The sequence below is a fragment of the Enoplosus armatus genome, chromosome 5 (assembly GCF_043641665.1).
Source record: "Enoplosus armatus isolate fEnoArm2 chromosome 5, fEnoArm2.hap1, whole genome shotgun sequence".
Classification (NCBI taxonomy): Eukaryota; Metazoa; Chordata; class Actinopteri; order Centrarchiformes; family Enoplosidae; genus Enoplosus; species Enoplosus armatus.
Genome location: NC_092184.1, coordinates 7,376,642 through 7,391,196, shown reverse-complemented (window position 1 = coordinate 7,391,196; position 14,555 = coordinate 7,376,642). Strand labels below are relative to the sequence as shown.

The window sequence follows — 14,555 nt, the reverse complement described above, 5'->3', positions numbered from 1 at the left end:
TAATAAACATTTTACCACCTTACATTGAGTGTCACAGTACATTAGTCAGAGGAGGAAATATTACTAGAAGCACCTAGGGGAAGGTTTCAGTGTTTTTGTTTTCTGCTCTTTTCTCCATTTCTGTGTTGTGGTTCTACTGACTTGATGGAATTGCTTCCCAGTGGTAACATACATCATCAGACCCATTAGTGTCAGGGATGAGCCATGTAGGCTATTCCATCAGCAGACTGGAGCAGTCGTCTTTCTTCTCTTTCTGATTCTGTCATATATGGCTAGTTTATCAAAAATCATTGAGGGTACACAGAAAAACATGCTCTTGTGAATACACACTCCACGAAAATTAACAAGATTACATTTTACTTTTGATGTTATGTTGTGTCCTCAGTATTTTAGTCATCAAGCCTGTATGTGTTTTTCCATGCAGCTCTCCACTCTGGCAGGGGGGGAGGAACTGTCTTTCTACAACAAATCAATATATCTACCCATGTTAGTGGGCCTAGTACTCACCGCACTAGATGAAAGCTTTTACAAAGCTTTTTGTGGAGAAAGGAGATGATGCCTAACCAGCCTAGGGAGAGTGGAATCACTCAGAACAATGGTGTAATTGAGGATCATTGGGGGGAGTCCCTGCCTCTGTGGCTGTGGGCCTGGTCATCTCACTGATGTCTACTGGCCTGGAGACCCCACAGCAGAGGCCTTTTTCCCCTCAGGCATAGATGTGACCTCATTCGGCTAACTGGGCTCCAGAATACCCTCGCCTTCCAACCACGCCTCATGCATACTCACATGATCACACACCACATTTGTGTGTGTTTTCTGTTTTTCACAGTGGCTGTGGTCCCTCTGTATGGTCATCATGACTCACAGAACATTGCCCTCTTGTTAAGAGGCAGTTTGACCCATAACTTTTTGCTTTGTAAAGGTCTGATAAAGGAGGTGGAGAATGGTGAAGGACAGGCAGACTGCATGTGTGTCTGTCAGAAAAAGGGAAAAGTGGGAAGTTGCTTTTCAGATATGATTTAAATTAGAGCTGAAGTAGGTGTTCAATAGATTAGTTGCTTAACAGAAAATCACCAGTTTTGATAGTTTTAACAAAATTCAACAAAAATGCCTAACACACACTGGTTCCAGCTTCTAAAATTAGAAGATTTACAGTTTTTCTCTGTTTCATATCCTTATAAATTGATTATCTTCATCAGACAAAAAATTTAGATATCACCTTTTGGAAATTGTGTTGGGCATTCTCACATTTTGTTGACATTGTATAGACAAAGCAATTAAGTGATTAATCAAAAAATAATTGATAAATGAATCAATAGCTTTAATAATCATTACTTGCATCCCCAGTTTTATTTCATCATTCTTGTATAAATATGCTCATGCAAAACCTTGCGTTGACTGTACAGTGAAAGAGAGAGATCAGCAAAAGATTATTGGTGGAGTTTTTTTTCCTCTCTCCCATGAGCTAGTGTTGCACACAGCACCATGGGTCGATGGATCAGTGGGCTGCCCACTCTCTACTCCTACAGCTCAGTGTGTGCCTCCTCATTTTGGCCTCCTGCCTAGTCTATTTGCAGCATCCCCATCTCAGATTGGTCTTTTCTTTGTAGCCTTTCAATACAGATATCAGGGATGTCACACAGAAACAATAAGACTGTAAGACCTTGTTGTTCACACAGTCCCACTGTGCAAAACAATGGTCAACTCAATAAAATCAAACAAAGCACATTGACCCTGGTCAAAAAGGATAACTTGTATCATATGCTTTCTCTCCTCCCTTGAGGTGGATCCCTTCTATATTAATTAGAGAGCAGACTGAAAGATTTTAAGGAATAATTATGTGGCTGGTTGTTACTTTCTGTAGCATAAGATTGCACCGCATTGAAAAGAACATTTTTTGGTTAAACAATCAATAACCCATATTTCCCCTGTCTGCAGATGGCAGGTTACACCATATGCCCCGTTCTGTTGGAGCAGATGTCACCGGCTCAATGGCTCCTCTGACCGGAGAACGCAAGTCCTCTGCCCCCATCCACTCCAGCCAGCCAGTCCTCTTCACCTTTGATGTGCCTGTGCGCCACACACACCATAGCTCCCTGCCCAACAGCGCACCCCAGGACTACCTCCTCCTCCACCAGTGCATGAGCAGGAAGACAGAGAGTGCACGGTAAAGGTCACGACCCTCAAGCGTCCTGTGTCAGTTTCCTGTTATCCGTTAATGCAGGTCAACATACAGGTTTACTGCGCTTCCTCAGTTTAGAAGCCCCTAAGGGTTAGAACTACTGTTACGGGGGAAAATTATCCAACTGCTTTGTGTGCATGTGTGTGTGATAAAGCATAGTGGAAAGATTATAATGTATTTTACATCTTACATTTACTTGCCAATAATTAATAATGATATTAAATTGAGGTGAATATTCTAAACTAAAAACAGTCGAAAAGGAGTAATAGATAACCTTGAAGAAATGTTTCTGTGAGTATAGCAGAGATGTCTAAATCCAGAAGCCTGAGACAAACAAGGTTTTTTTTAATTTACTTAAAATTTGATTTGATTTAAAATGATAAAATACCATAGGGATAAGTGGGGATGGGTGATATGGATGTACATTTCTAACGGAGTGTGTAATGCAATATTGATAATTATTTAAAGATAAAATAATCAGATGGAAATGTCTGTTTTTAGTGAATCCAGTGTATTAAATAAAAGTATTTCCTCACATTGAAGATCCTATAAATCCAATATTGCCATAAAGTAAACTACTGTTAAAACATTTATTCAATCAATCATTTAAACATTGAAACAACAAAATGTGCACAAGTCAAGAGGTGTAAATACTTGTTGAGTAACTGTATGTACATGGACATGAACGCCTATCTCGGCTATATGCTGAGCGGAAGAACAAAAGGACCGAGTGTTTATATTAAATGCACTCCTGAGTTTTCCATTAACATTCATCTCACCTCCTGCTGCCATCATGCCTGCTTCCAAGAATCAAAAGGCAGCTTTAATAATGATGCCATTCAGCAGATAGCCAGCACAGTAGATGATCAATGAGGTTGAGGCTGCAATTCATCACTCCTATAGGTTTAGACTTGCGCAGGGTAGAACTGCCCTCTCAGCCACACGATTTGCACATAAATCTGCTGTGTTGGACCTCTGTGAAACCCAGGAAATCAAACCTCACAATCCATCTCATCAGCTTTATGCAGATATTTCTGTCACTCCCTCACTAGCTTCTGCTCCGTGGGTCTACTAATTAAGACAGGCATCTGGTGGCGGGGTATGATTTATGTCAGAATGAAACTCACTAGTCTGATGACCAATGGTATGAATCAATCTATGTAAAAAGCCTCCGTGAAGCCACAATGATGAAAGGCAGAGTGATGAACAAAATATTGATTGATGATTGAAATCCTGAGGAGACAGAAGAAGAATTGATGAAACACAGCGTGCCATCTGACATGAAAAAGAAATGGAGTCAGAGAGAGCAAAATGTTATGTCAATGTTAATTGTACTACTTTGATGCATTACTCATTTAAAATTGTTACATTTATAATCAAGACTGAGCATAACCATTAGAAACCTGCAGCGTAGCTAACACATGCATAAAACTTCAAGAGAGATTAGTACAGACATAAAGAAGCGACATATTGAGGATATCTTATCTTTGCATTGGCCAGCAAAGTTGGGTCATTGCTCAGCTAACTGGCTAGAAATGTCTAAGCTGTAGGGTTGCTCTAGTTGGCACTCAAGGTCAAGCCCTACAGAGGAGCCAGAATAAATGAGGCATGTCCCTAGGGTGTATAACCGAGGCTGAGAAACTGTGGGAAAGTCATATCATTCTGACTCTACCACGTATGTCCTCCCCCTGTCAACATGCTGAAAACAAGTAAACAAATCAGCTTTTCAAGGAAATGTTAAAAATACGAAAATTTACTGCATATGCTATTGCTGTATAAAGGTGCTCAGGCACTGATGGCAAGGTGTGTTTTTTAAATGTGTGCTGAGACCTATAGAGCTAAAGTTTCCACTGAAGTGCCACAGTGCCATCTAGTGGATATTTGGGTAATTACATTGAAATTGCATTAAATGCTACTGTGAAAGAGATGGTTGTCAACTATTTATTGCCATTGTTTGAGATAGGCTAGTATTGAGGTATGAGACAGATATCTGTCTTCGAGAGAGCATTCAGGCTCTGTGGAAAGTGGGCTCAATAAAGAATTAATGTGTGTATATGTCTTTGTTCATGTTGCAGGAGTGCCAGTTTCTCCCAGGCCACGCGAAGCAATCTGTTTATGGGGAGCGACTCTGCGGTGCAGAAACTTTCCCATGGCTTTTCGCACTGTCTGAATGGCATGGGTGCACAGTTGCATGGCTTCTACAGCCTGCCCAAGCCAGGAAAACACCAGTTACCAGCGCATGATGACTCCCCCCAGGAGGCCTGCTATGTGCTTCCACGGGGTTACAGCTCTGAGGCACCGGCTCACAGCGGTTTAGGTGAGCCTGAGCTGGAGAACGAGGAGATTTACACCTTCAAAACCCCCTGCAACGCACTCGCCACCATGCACAGCAACGAGCGTCAACCTGACAATTACGACCTTCCTACACCACCTGGCTCCTTCTACCAGATCCCACGGACGTTTGATAAGAATCACAATGCTTTGACTCCCTCCAGCTCCGAGTCCTCCTGTGCTCCTCCTCCCAGGCCCCCTAAACCTAGCCAGGGGTCAGAGGGGCAGTGGGGGAGTCCCCAGTCAGTAGGGAGCCAGAACGGAGAGGTGACGCCTGCAGTGTCGGTTATCCCACGTAGGAATACCCTCCCTGCTGTGGAGAACATCAGACTGCACAGAGGTACACTGAATGCTATTAGTGCTTTAACTGCTTTCCTAATACATTTCCCTGGAACACAGCTTGTTTCTTTGAACACAACCTCAGTTGACTCATAGAGATCTTTTGAAATCGCGCATTTCACCTGTTTCCTGTTTTCAAATGTAAGTCTGACTTGATCCTTCCATTCTCTTGTGGTATTGCAGTGACTTTGCGCTTCCTCTTCCTCTCCCTCTTTCTCTTTCTCTCATTCTTTCCCTCTTCCTCTATCTCTCATTTTACTGATTTAACACTAGCAGCTGAGCAGAAACAAACGGGCCAGTCTAGCAGACACTGTTCTGTTGAGACGCTAATGAAATTCAAGCCACACAGCCTGCTCCAGAATGCCTCGTTCCAGGCTGATAAGCAATGGAAAAAAAACACTTGCAGACACAATGCACAGCCTCTTATTATGCTGTGTTCCCTGCATTGCCAAGCCCATGCTCAGGCCTCGTATAGCCAGAGACAAGAATTGACCTGTGACCCTTGTTAGTGAGGCTACAGGCTGTTCACACACCTGTGCTGCAAAGACTAATTATAACCCAATGAAGCATTTAATGAAATGTCACTCATGTTCTGTTTGTTTCATTAAAGACATGAGCTTACTCCTTGAAATGTCAGGCATTCTTGTCTAAATTGGCCTCTATTGCAGTGAATATTGTACAATATTTGACTCATGTAGGTTTAGCATTGCACTTTTTCACTTGAGGAGCACTTTTTTCCTTGTAGAGTTTATGGCAGTGGTAAATATTGATTTCTGTTCTTGCCACTCTCCACAGGCTCCTCCTTTGAAACTAACAGCCATCACCGTCCCATCCATTTCAACAACTCAGGCCAGTCTGTGGAGTCTGTCAATGATGGGTTCAGCTCCTACCTGGTGAGTCACTCTCTCCCTTTAACTGTACTCCTTCGTCAGATAGATGCTGTCAGTGTGAACTGCAGAGATAGAAAATGAATTTCTGCTATATTTACTCCAACTGAGTGTGTCAGTTTTCCTGCAGTATTGAGCCCAGAGAGTTTAAGAGAGTCATGTGCCCTCTCTCTCCTTTGACACCAGAGGACCAAAGCCCCTCTGACTCGCTCAGATAGCGGCAACTCAGATGACAACTATGTGCCCATGAATCCTGGCTCCTCGCCACTCAGCGCTGCCCAGGCTGACAGTCCTAAGAATATCTACATCCCTATGAGCCCTGGGCCACATCACTTTGATTTCCCAGGATTCTCTGCAACATTACCTGCCCGTAAGGGGAGTAGCGCCTCCCTGTGTCACCGGCCCAGCCGACTCAGTGATGTCACACCACCACCCATCAACCGCAACCTCAAACCTAACAGGAAATGTGAGTTTTTGACAGTAAAGTTCTCACTGATCTAAAAGTGTGGGTTTTCATTTCTTTTAATTACCATTTTTGGCTTCAAATCAGCTCCAAAGTCCGCATTGTTAATTGTTTTTACAAAGACAATGATTTTTGTTGACAGTGTCTGCTCTTGTTTTCCACAGCGAAGCCAACACCTCTCGATTTGAAGAACAATGGGATCATTGATGAGCTGCCATTTAAGAGCCCAGTCACCATGTCCTGGACACGGCCCATGTGAGTCTCATACCAATCATTCAAGCTAGGTTACCCAAGGCCACTCTCTCACACACACACACACACACACACACACACACACACACACACACATACATACACACTCAGTTTGTTGGTACAGATTGGTGCTGTATTTTGTTTCTGCCTGAGGTTAGAAGGTAGAAGAACTCACAGTCCTGTATGCTTTGCTTCAGGCCTGCTATGAACTCCATGTCCTCCCAGCATTGTCGACCCATCTCAACACAAAGCATCACCAGCACTGACTCTGCAGACAGCGAGGAGAATTATGTGGCTATGGTGAGTCCCAATAGCTGGAGGGGAGATGGGGCGAGGACGTTGTGTTCTTTGTTTTAATGATCCACTTATTTGCGTGCTACGCTTACTCACTGCACCCTGTGTGAGTGAAACCTCCCTCCTGTCCCCATTAGCAGAACCCAGCGTCTACCTCCCCAGCTGTGAGTGGCACCAGCAGCCCGGCCCCTAGGAAGTGTGGCAACGTGGACTACCTAGCACTGGACTTCCAACCTGGGTCACCCAGCCCACACAGAAAAGTAAACAGATGATTTTGTAGACTTTTGTAGACAGCATTTGTTCTTATTTCTACCGTAGTGCAGTCGGCCCTCAGGCCAGAATCTCACTCCTGGCTTATTTGTCTTTCCACAGCCCTCTACATCCTCTGTGACCTCTGATGAGAAGGTGGACTACGTGCAAGTTGACAAAGAGAAGACCCAGGCACTGCAAAACACCATGCAGGAGTGGACCGATGTACGGCAGTCTACTGAACCTGCCAAGGGGGTCAAGTCCTGACACTGACCTGCACAAAGAAAAAAGACAAAAAAACAAAACTAAATTCCAATTTTAAGTCAAGCATCTCCAGGATCAGGTTTCTATCATTGCTATGAATGCTGGTTGGGCTTGTTTGAGACTGAAATATATGGACAAAAAGCCATAACCTATCCTATGCCTGTTTTCTGTGATGATTTCTACTGCAGTCCACTGCTAACATGCAGGATATCAGGCCATACAGGTGAAGCGCCCTGCCAAAGCTCCTCATGCAGACTGTTATAACAGTGCATGGACACTTGATAATGTGTTTGAAAATATCATCCTTACTCATCAATCCGTCCTTTATAAATTGCAAGTGTTTCATCAAAGCTGCCCCCCCCCCCCCCCCTCGCAACAGTCAAACATTTTTTTTGTATCTAGCAGGTAATTTACCCAATCGCTGCCATTTAAAAGAGTAGCAGAGGCTAACTGGTCGATAACCATATTAATATACTGTAAGAGTACGCTTACTGGTCTCAGGAATGCCAAGATGCACTCCAATTTTGGCATGCAGGCAGACTCTCGCTTTTCACTTCAATCTATCATTTGTGCTGAGTCTTGCAGAAGCAGTGAAGAGATTATTTTCACTGCGGGCAATCATTTCAGCTTAGCAGTGCATGTCTGGTATGAGGAGGGGGAAAAAATACAGCCTTACAAATACGTTAAGGCCTGTGTCAGAAGTCCTAATGATAACTGTACATGGCTGTTGCCTCGGTTTCAATTAAGTATGAGCCCAAACCATATTTAACAGCTGTCAGGCTGGATGGCAGGCCGATTATTTCAATGCAGGTACAAAGTCAGCAACGTCCAAATGTACAGAATGAAGAAAACAAGACAGACAAGAAGAAGAAGTGTCTTGTATCTTTTGTAGGTTTGACTTTAGTGGTCAATTCACTTCAGGTAATATTCTAATACATTTCATTGTAAATGTGCACTGACTAAGAGTTGGAGGAAGTAAAAATAAAGCAGGAGGTGTACTTTTCACGTTCAGATATCCTCTCTCTCTTTCTCTCTCTCTCCCTCTTCCTATTTCTGTCTCTTGTCTCTCTCTAGAGACCATAAATACAAGCTAAGTAGAAGGAGAATAGCATATTTTTGTTTTCTGGAATTCAACCATTCACTGATGTATGTCTTCGGTCTTTGATACGCCTCACACTACTGCTATGTCTCTGAAGAGTAATTGTTTCCTGTATGTAAATTATTAATAGAATGACATATTTGCAGCGTATCTTGTTGACTGTTAGAAATTCGATGCACTTGTCTGAGACAAAAAAGTGCGCTACAGTAATATAACATTGTGCTTTTCTTGCAAAGGCAACCTGCCACAATGAAGATTTGCCAGTGATCATAGTCACTTAAAAATAGTTGAGGAAAGAATGTTTTTTTTTTATTTCCCAAACTCTTCTATTTGTTTAATTTGCCTTACATTTTCATTTCAGTTTAGACTGTAAATTTTGCCTTGGAGAAATTGAATTATTCACGATGTTCAAGTAAGAGCCATATTGTCTTTAGGGCAACTGAATGATCAGTTTCTAGTGTAACTTAAGTCCAGTATTTCATTGTGGGCTGGATCCACTGAAGGGTAAATCCCCATTTGATCTTAATATGAATAGCGTGGCCATGCAGTGCTAGATGGTATTATTGATTATTTCATTAAGATTTACTTCTTAATGTTTTTCTACCATTTTTACTGCTTTTTGTATTCTTTTTATCATTATTTTCTACTGATAAGTGTAAGCAAGTGATATTCACAAGGATGGGGTCAGGCTAAATTAAGCCAAGTTTGTTACAGCGTGTATGTTCCTTTTTAAATTCCTAAATTGAATTTTATGATCTGTACATGAAATGGGGAGGCTGGCAGTTTGAGTTGCACTGGCAAAGCCCTTCCCAGGTGAACTGTGATTCACAAAGGGCGAGAGCAAGAAAGGAAAGAAAAAGACTGAAGAAAAGCCTGTCTCCCTGTCAGTCTCTGAAGTGAAATCGATGTGTAATTTATTATCTAGAGAGACCCGTTGTAAGCAAAAGAACTGTGTATGTGTTGTGGTAGATTGTGAGTTGTAATATGTTAAATGACAGCCTGACTGGGCGAGATTGAAAACACTGCTCAGATCTACTGTCAGACTGTCACTGGGTTGACGTACTGTACTAGTAGAGATCATTTTTTTAACCACTGTTATTGCTACTACTGTAAAGCATTTGCAGATTGCTTGTGTGTTAATTTATTAATTTATTGTGCATTTTGCAGGTGATAATTGTAAAAAGGAAAACGACCAAACAAGGAAACCCTCTCTCTACTAACATTGATGTATGCAAACTGTCTTGATTTTGTGAAGCAATATGACAAACGATGCCAGTGTGATGGTAATGTGGTACAGTTCATTTGGGATACACAAGAATACAAGACTTTGTTATTCCTGTATTATGGTAGACTTAAACTGTGGACATAGAATAAATCAAGAAGTGAAAGTTTGATGTTAAGGTTCTTCTTTAAATATAAACCAAAACACTGTTTTCTGGCTGCCACGATACCATTACTCATCTCTCGCCCACACATTCTTAGTTGGTGCTGTAATGCACAGAAGTTGAATGTCTGCTGCCCCCTGTTGTGTAGAACAGCAGTTGCAACCATTGGTATCAATAAAGTATTGGGTGACAATTTACTGTTGCTTTAGTTTGGGGTTCAACCCATATGGGTTTTTGAAAGCTGATACACATACCAGTGGTTTGAGTCAGTATTTATGCCTGTATGCCTGTATATTGAAAAAAAACTTACAAATCTGCAGTGCCTCCCCCATAATTTAACTCTTAGTACACAGGAAAGGTGACCAAGACTGCATTTTTACTTAAATTGTAAAATTATACATTTAATGTATTAATACCAGGATCTCTTAAACTCATGTACATGTTAAATGAATGTTATTGTGCTTCATGATATGACTATCACCTTCCAATAATGACCAGTGACTAATATGTAATTTCCCCATAAAGAAAATAAAAATGACTAATCGTCTAAAAATGTCTTAGTCAACCAAGACCCTAATGACAGATTAGTGGACAGACTGACTAAGAGCGGCAGCTAAAAAATAAAATGTGCAATGAAAATAATATTTTTTTTACCTCTTGCAGAACTTCCTTTCTCATGGATATCAGTGATCCTGATACTGCTTAAAGGTCAGTATTAGCTCTCTATGTATTGGTCTGCTCCTGCTACGGACAGCAAAAAAGCATTTTCTACACAATATTTAAAATTATGGACAGTCTTTCACTATAAATTCTTCGGATCCATGAAGATATCCTTCCAAAATTAATTTGTATGGGTCCTTCAGGAATGTGTGGCTTTGAGAAGCAGCAGGTTTGTAAATCTTTGCAAGTGTTGAAGTGTCTCTGGATTTTAACCAGCTTTCCAGTAAGACTTTTGTCAGACATTTTGTATAACAATATATGATCCGCTGGATATTTTGAAATTCTGCAGGATTCTACAACAGCATTTCTACATGCCAGAGATTTTAGTCAGTAATATCTTGTACTGTCATGCCTTGCTACAATTTTACAGTCAGATTTTCTCAAATACTGGACTACACAAAATCCCACAAAGAATGATGTGAAATCTGCAATCAAACTGTTACTGAACTTGTAGCTCAAATTACTAAAACTTATTAGTTATTTACCAGCAGAGTGTTCTGCAGGAATTCTGCTATAAATCATGAATTTAAGGTGTGCTGCATTGCTGCTGGCTGCATTTAGAGCAACGTCTCTATTTGTTCATGATAATGACGTTCTTACCACTTTTTTGGAGGTTTAAATTAAAGCCTGAGCTGGAGTCAGTGCCGGGTTGCTTCAAGACCAACAATAGCCACTAGGGCCAGTCTAATGATTCTGGTGTCTGAGTTCCACTTCCAGGTCAGCAGGGTGGTCTGAGTGTGGTAAGAGATTGTCTCATAACTGCAGAGTCAACAGGTTGGTGACCACAATAGCCAATCTTTCTTCTCCTGTCAAAGCAGCCCAGGCAGGATGCAAAACCCTCAACTTTTCCCTTATTATTATTATTATTATTATTGTTATCATACTGAAAGATGTAGCTGGTGTTTTTCAACAATATGGGGTGTCGGGTCAGGACACAGAGTCTGGACTTGGATTCATAAAACTTAACTTTGATCCTTTCATTCTTTGAATTTTACTATTGTACTGTCAATCCACAAAGCAGGGGTGTATGGGGGCCTCTGTGGTCTAAAACAGGAGAGTAATCCTCATTATTAATACAATACTAAGCCCAATTACTAATCATCATCATAACCACATAACAGTTTCTTTAACAGAACACAGATCACAGACGCACAAGATTTACCTGAATAAGGTCCCTGACTGATTAGGGAGACTGTCTGCTGTGAGGTACAGGGAATTCCTGGAGTCCGTTTGGGCTGGTGTTGCTGGAGCCTTTTCTACGATTATTATTATTATTATTATTATTACACTTTTAAATTATGATTTTAAAGGGCAGCAAGGCAAATCAGTGTCTTGCAGGATTGCTTTCGTATTTGGCTCTTTCTGTGTGGACGTCTGTGCATATTCTCCTCATGTTTGTGTGGTTTTCCTCTGGGTGCTTCAGTTTCCTTCTGCTTTACAAAAACATGCATCCTGTCTCTGAATGTCAGTGTGATTGCCTGTCTGTGGTTGTAACCCTTTGTGTGCCGGCATCCAGCATAAGTCTTCATCTATATAGTAGGTAAGTCTGCAGCCATCTATGACCATCAACTTAAATTAGCAGGTGATGAATGAGTATGTTACAGGAGATTACCTACAGAGGGGGTATAATGAAGGCAAAACCAGCTGATTCATTTGACCCATATTAGAGAGATATGAATTAAAGGAGAAGTGTAGAAGTGCAGTTATTCTCATTTGAACAGCATGCATACGACAATGTCGGGAGCCAATCAGATCCTTTGAGTGGTGAATTGATACTTTTAGTTTGTCTACTTGTTCACTCGATGGACATATAATTGGAATAAAAGTAATATTTCTGGCTGTATATGAGGTGTGTGTCAGTTAATATGTAAGTATGCTTTATATGTGTACCCTCGTTGTAAATGAGTGTTTTAATGTGTAACTTGACTTGCATGCTGACTAGATGGCAACATGCGGCTTAGCAGACATTGGCATTAACATATATTTGTGTAAGAATTTGATATAGTTATGGAATCCTACAAGTTTTTACTACAACCAAATGGACGCTTTCTTCGAACATAGTTTGTCCACTTTATTCTCTTTTGAGATTAATTATTGTTGTTTTGACACTGTGGCAAAAGTTTTATAGGACATTCAGTGTAACTAATTGAGTTTATATTGTATTATATTCTAGTTAATTGTTGTAATATTTCTGTCATTCTCTGTTATTGTAGAAACCACATACACGCCAAATGTAAACCTGTACTGCCTTCTAGTAGATTACAAGACTTTTGAAGCGTCTTCTTCTAACGGATACATCACGACCAGCGAGATCTCAACCACCAACACAAGAAGATCTTTTTAACCATAGATATTTTACTAAATCTACCACTGCTTCATCAGCTACATGTATCTGCTAATGCAACATTAGTAGCCTATCATATTTAACAAACATTCATGAGATCCGTCCCCTCTCCTGCCACGGTCCATGCCTTACAGGGCAATTCTCCCTTCACTCCACTAGAGTGTGCATTTGGACCCCGCAACATCCATATGAGTGTATCATGTCAAAGGAGGAATGTTCATACAATGAGGGTCTGTGTATTGTAGTTCCGCTATTGCCTCGGTGCACCACACGGACAAACGATTGTCAATGGACTATGTGAGACGGATCCCTATCGGTTTATGCAACGGCTTCCTGCGCTTCGGCTGCGTGATTTTTGACTTGTAATTTGCAACCAGATCCTTCTTATACGGATGGACAGCGAGACACAGCGAGAAAGGACTAATTCTCAAACAAAAATGCCGTGAGTCTTGAAGTTTCGTGGATTTCATGTGTTTGTAGATTCTCCTGTTTTGGCGACCGATCGCTTACTTTGAATTCATAGTTGGCGGTCTTACTCTTTTTTTTGACTATTTAGTAAGTGTGGCACATTTGAGATAAAGTAAGCTGACTATGTGCCAGGAGATGTACCCATCGAAACTGAAGTTGTGCGTGCTGTGGTTTTGAATCATCCAAGGGATTCATATTGAATATAATTTATCTGTGAGCAGGGGTCGAGTCGTTAAGCAAGAGCTGATTCATTCCAGCTGTGAATCCATGAGCCTTTCATGTTTGTAAATCATTTCAGTTTTCATTATAAGCTGACATAGTACTAACACCCCTGAGAAAGAAATCACCAATAAAATTCAGCAACATTTGGACTTTTTAATGCCTCAGTGGAACGTAGTAAGCCTATGAGTTTATGCTGACCTTATCTTACTTTAAGGCAAGTGTTTTCTGTCTTTCATATCACTAAAACATTTCCCAACAGTTTGATAAGATAATTGTGCAACGTATTTTTCAACAAATATCAAAGGCTACATCGTCTTTCTCTCAAGTGACTTTGTGCGTGCAGTGTAGTATTTTTCTTTCCACATGGGATCATAGCTGAGTCCATACGTCTTGTTTTCTTCCATGCCCGTACTGTGGTCCATTATAAGCTCAGTGGACCTCAGTCTCGATAAACTTGTCGGGGACCTGCGGGCATGGGAGAGGCGACCCCTGCTCAGTCTGCAGCAGGGGCTTTCGTACCCATGTTGGGTGTCGGCTTAGGAACTATGTCCGGTGGGGTCGGCAACGGGCAGGTGGTGGCCACCTCCAGAGGCTCTGCGGTGCCACAGCTGCACAACGCCATAGTGGAGCGTTTGCGTGCCCGCATAGAACTGTGCAGGAGGCACCACTCCACCTGCGAGAACCGCTACCAGAGGGGTCAGGCCGAGAGCTCGGACCGGGAGCACGAGAGTACACTTCACCTACTCAACATAGTCCACCAAGGGCCGGGGAACCGAAAGACAAAGGGCAGCCGGGGATCGAACCAGCAACCTCCGGAGTACAGCAGGGCCAACGGAGAACAAAAGGGCGCAGAGGGCGAGCAGAAGATTTCTACGCGCATAGCGGTGAGTTTTGGGGGAGACCCCAGTTGGTGATGGTGGTGAAAATGAATAAGCGTCATTACAACCAATAATGATAACTATAATAATGATTATAAAACCTGTGGTAAAGATGGCACGATCATGGTGATGGTGATGAGGATGTTGGTGACATGCTACTTGTGATGATGAACAAACA

General features: G+C 41.7%; 2 protein-coding genes across 2 annotated transcripts in view; both read left to right on the top strand.

Moving 5' to 3' along the window:
• nars2 (asparaginyl-tRNA synthetase 2, mitochondrial) overlaps nucleotides 1-7,524 on the top strand; it is a 37,387-nt gene extending 29,863 nt beyond the window's left edge. The window contains exons 10-17 of the mRNA XM_070905452.1: nucleotides 1,946-2,167; nucleotides 4,258-4,853; nucleotides 5,648-5,745; nucleotides 5,926-6,205; nucleotides 6,367-6,457; nucleotides 6,652-6,754; nucleotides 6,886-7,008; nucleotides 7,121-7,524. Of these exons, the coding sequence (XP_070761553.1) occupies nucleotides 1,946-2,167; nucleotides 4,258-4,853; nucleotides 5,648-5,745; nucleotides 5,926-6,205; nucleotides 6,367-6,457; nucleotides 6,652-6,754; nucleotides 6,886-7,008; nucleotides 7,121-7,264 (1,657 nt within the window). The 3' untranslated portion in view covers nucleotides 7,265-7,524. The remainder of the gene's footprint in view (nucleotides 1-1,945; nucleotides 2,168-4,257; nucleotides 4,854-5,647; nucleotides 5,746-5,925; nucleotides 6,206-6,366; nucleotides 6,458-6,651; nucleotides 6,755-6,885; nucleotides 7,009-7,120) is intronic.
• Nucleotides 7,525-13,878: 6,354 nt separating this feature from the next.
• maml2 (mastermind like transcriptional coactivator 2) overlaps nucleotides 13,879-14,555 on the top strand; it is a 33,211-nt gene continuing 32,534 nt past the window's right edge. Inside the window, exon 1 of the mRNA XM_070906221.1 lies at nucleotides 13,879-14,383. Coding sequence (XP_070762322.1) covers nucleotides 13,973-14,383 — 411 coding nt within the window. The 5' untranslated portion in view covers nucleotides 13,879-13,972. The remainder of the gene's footprint in view (nucleotides 14,384-14,555) is intronic.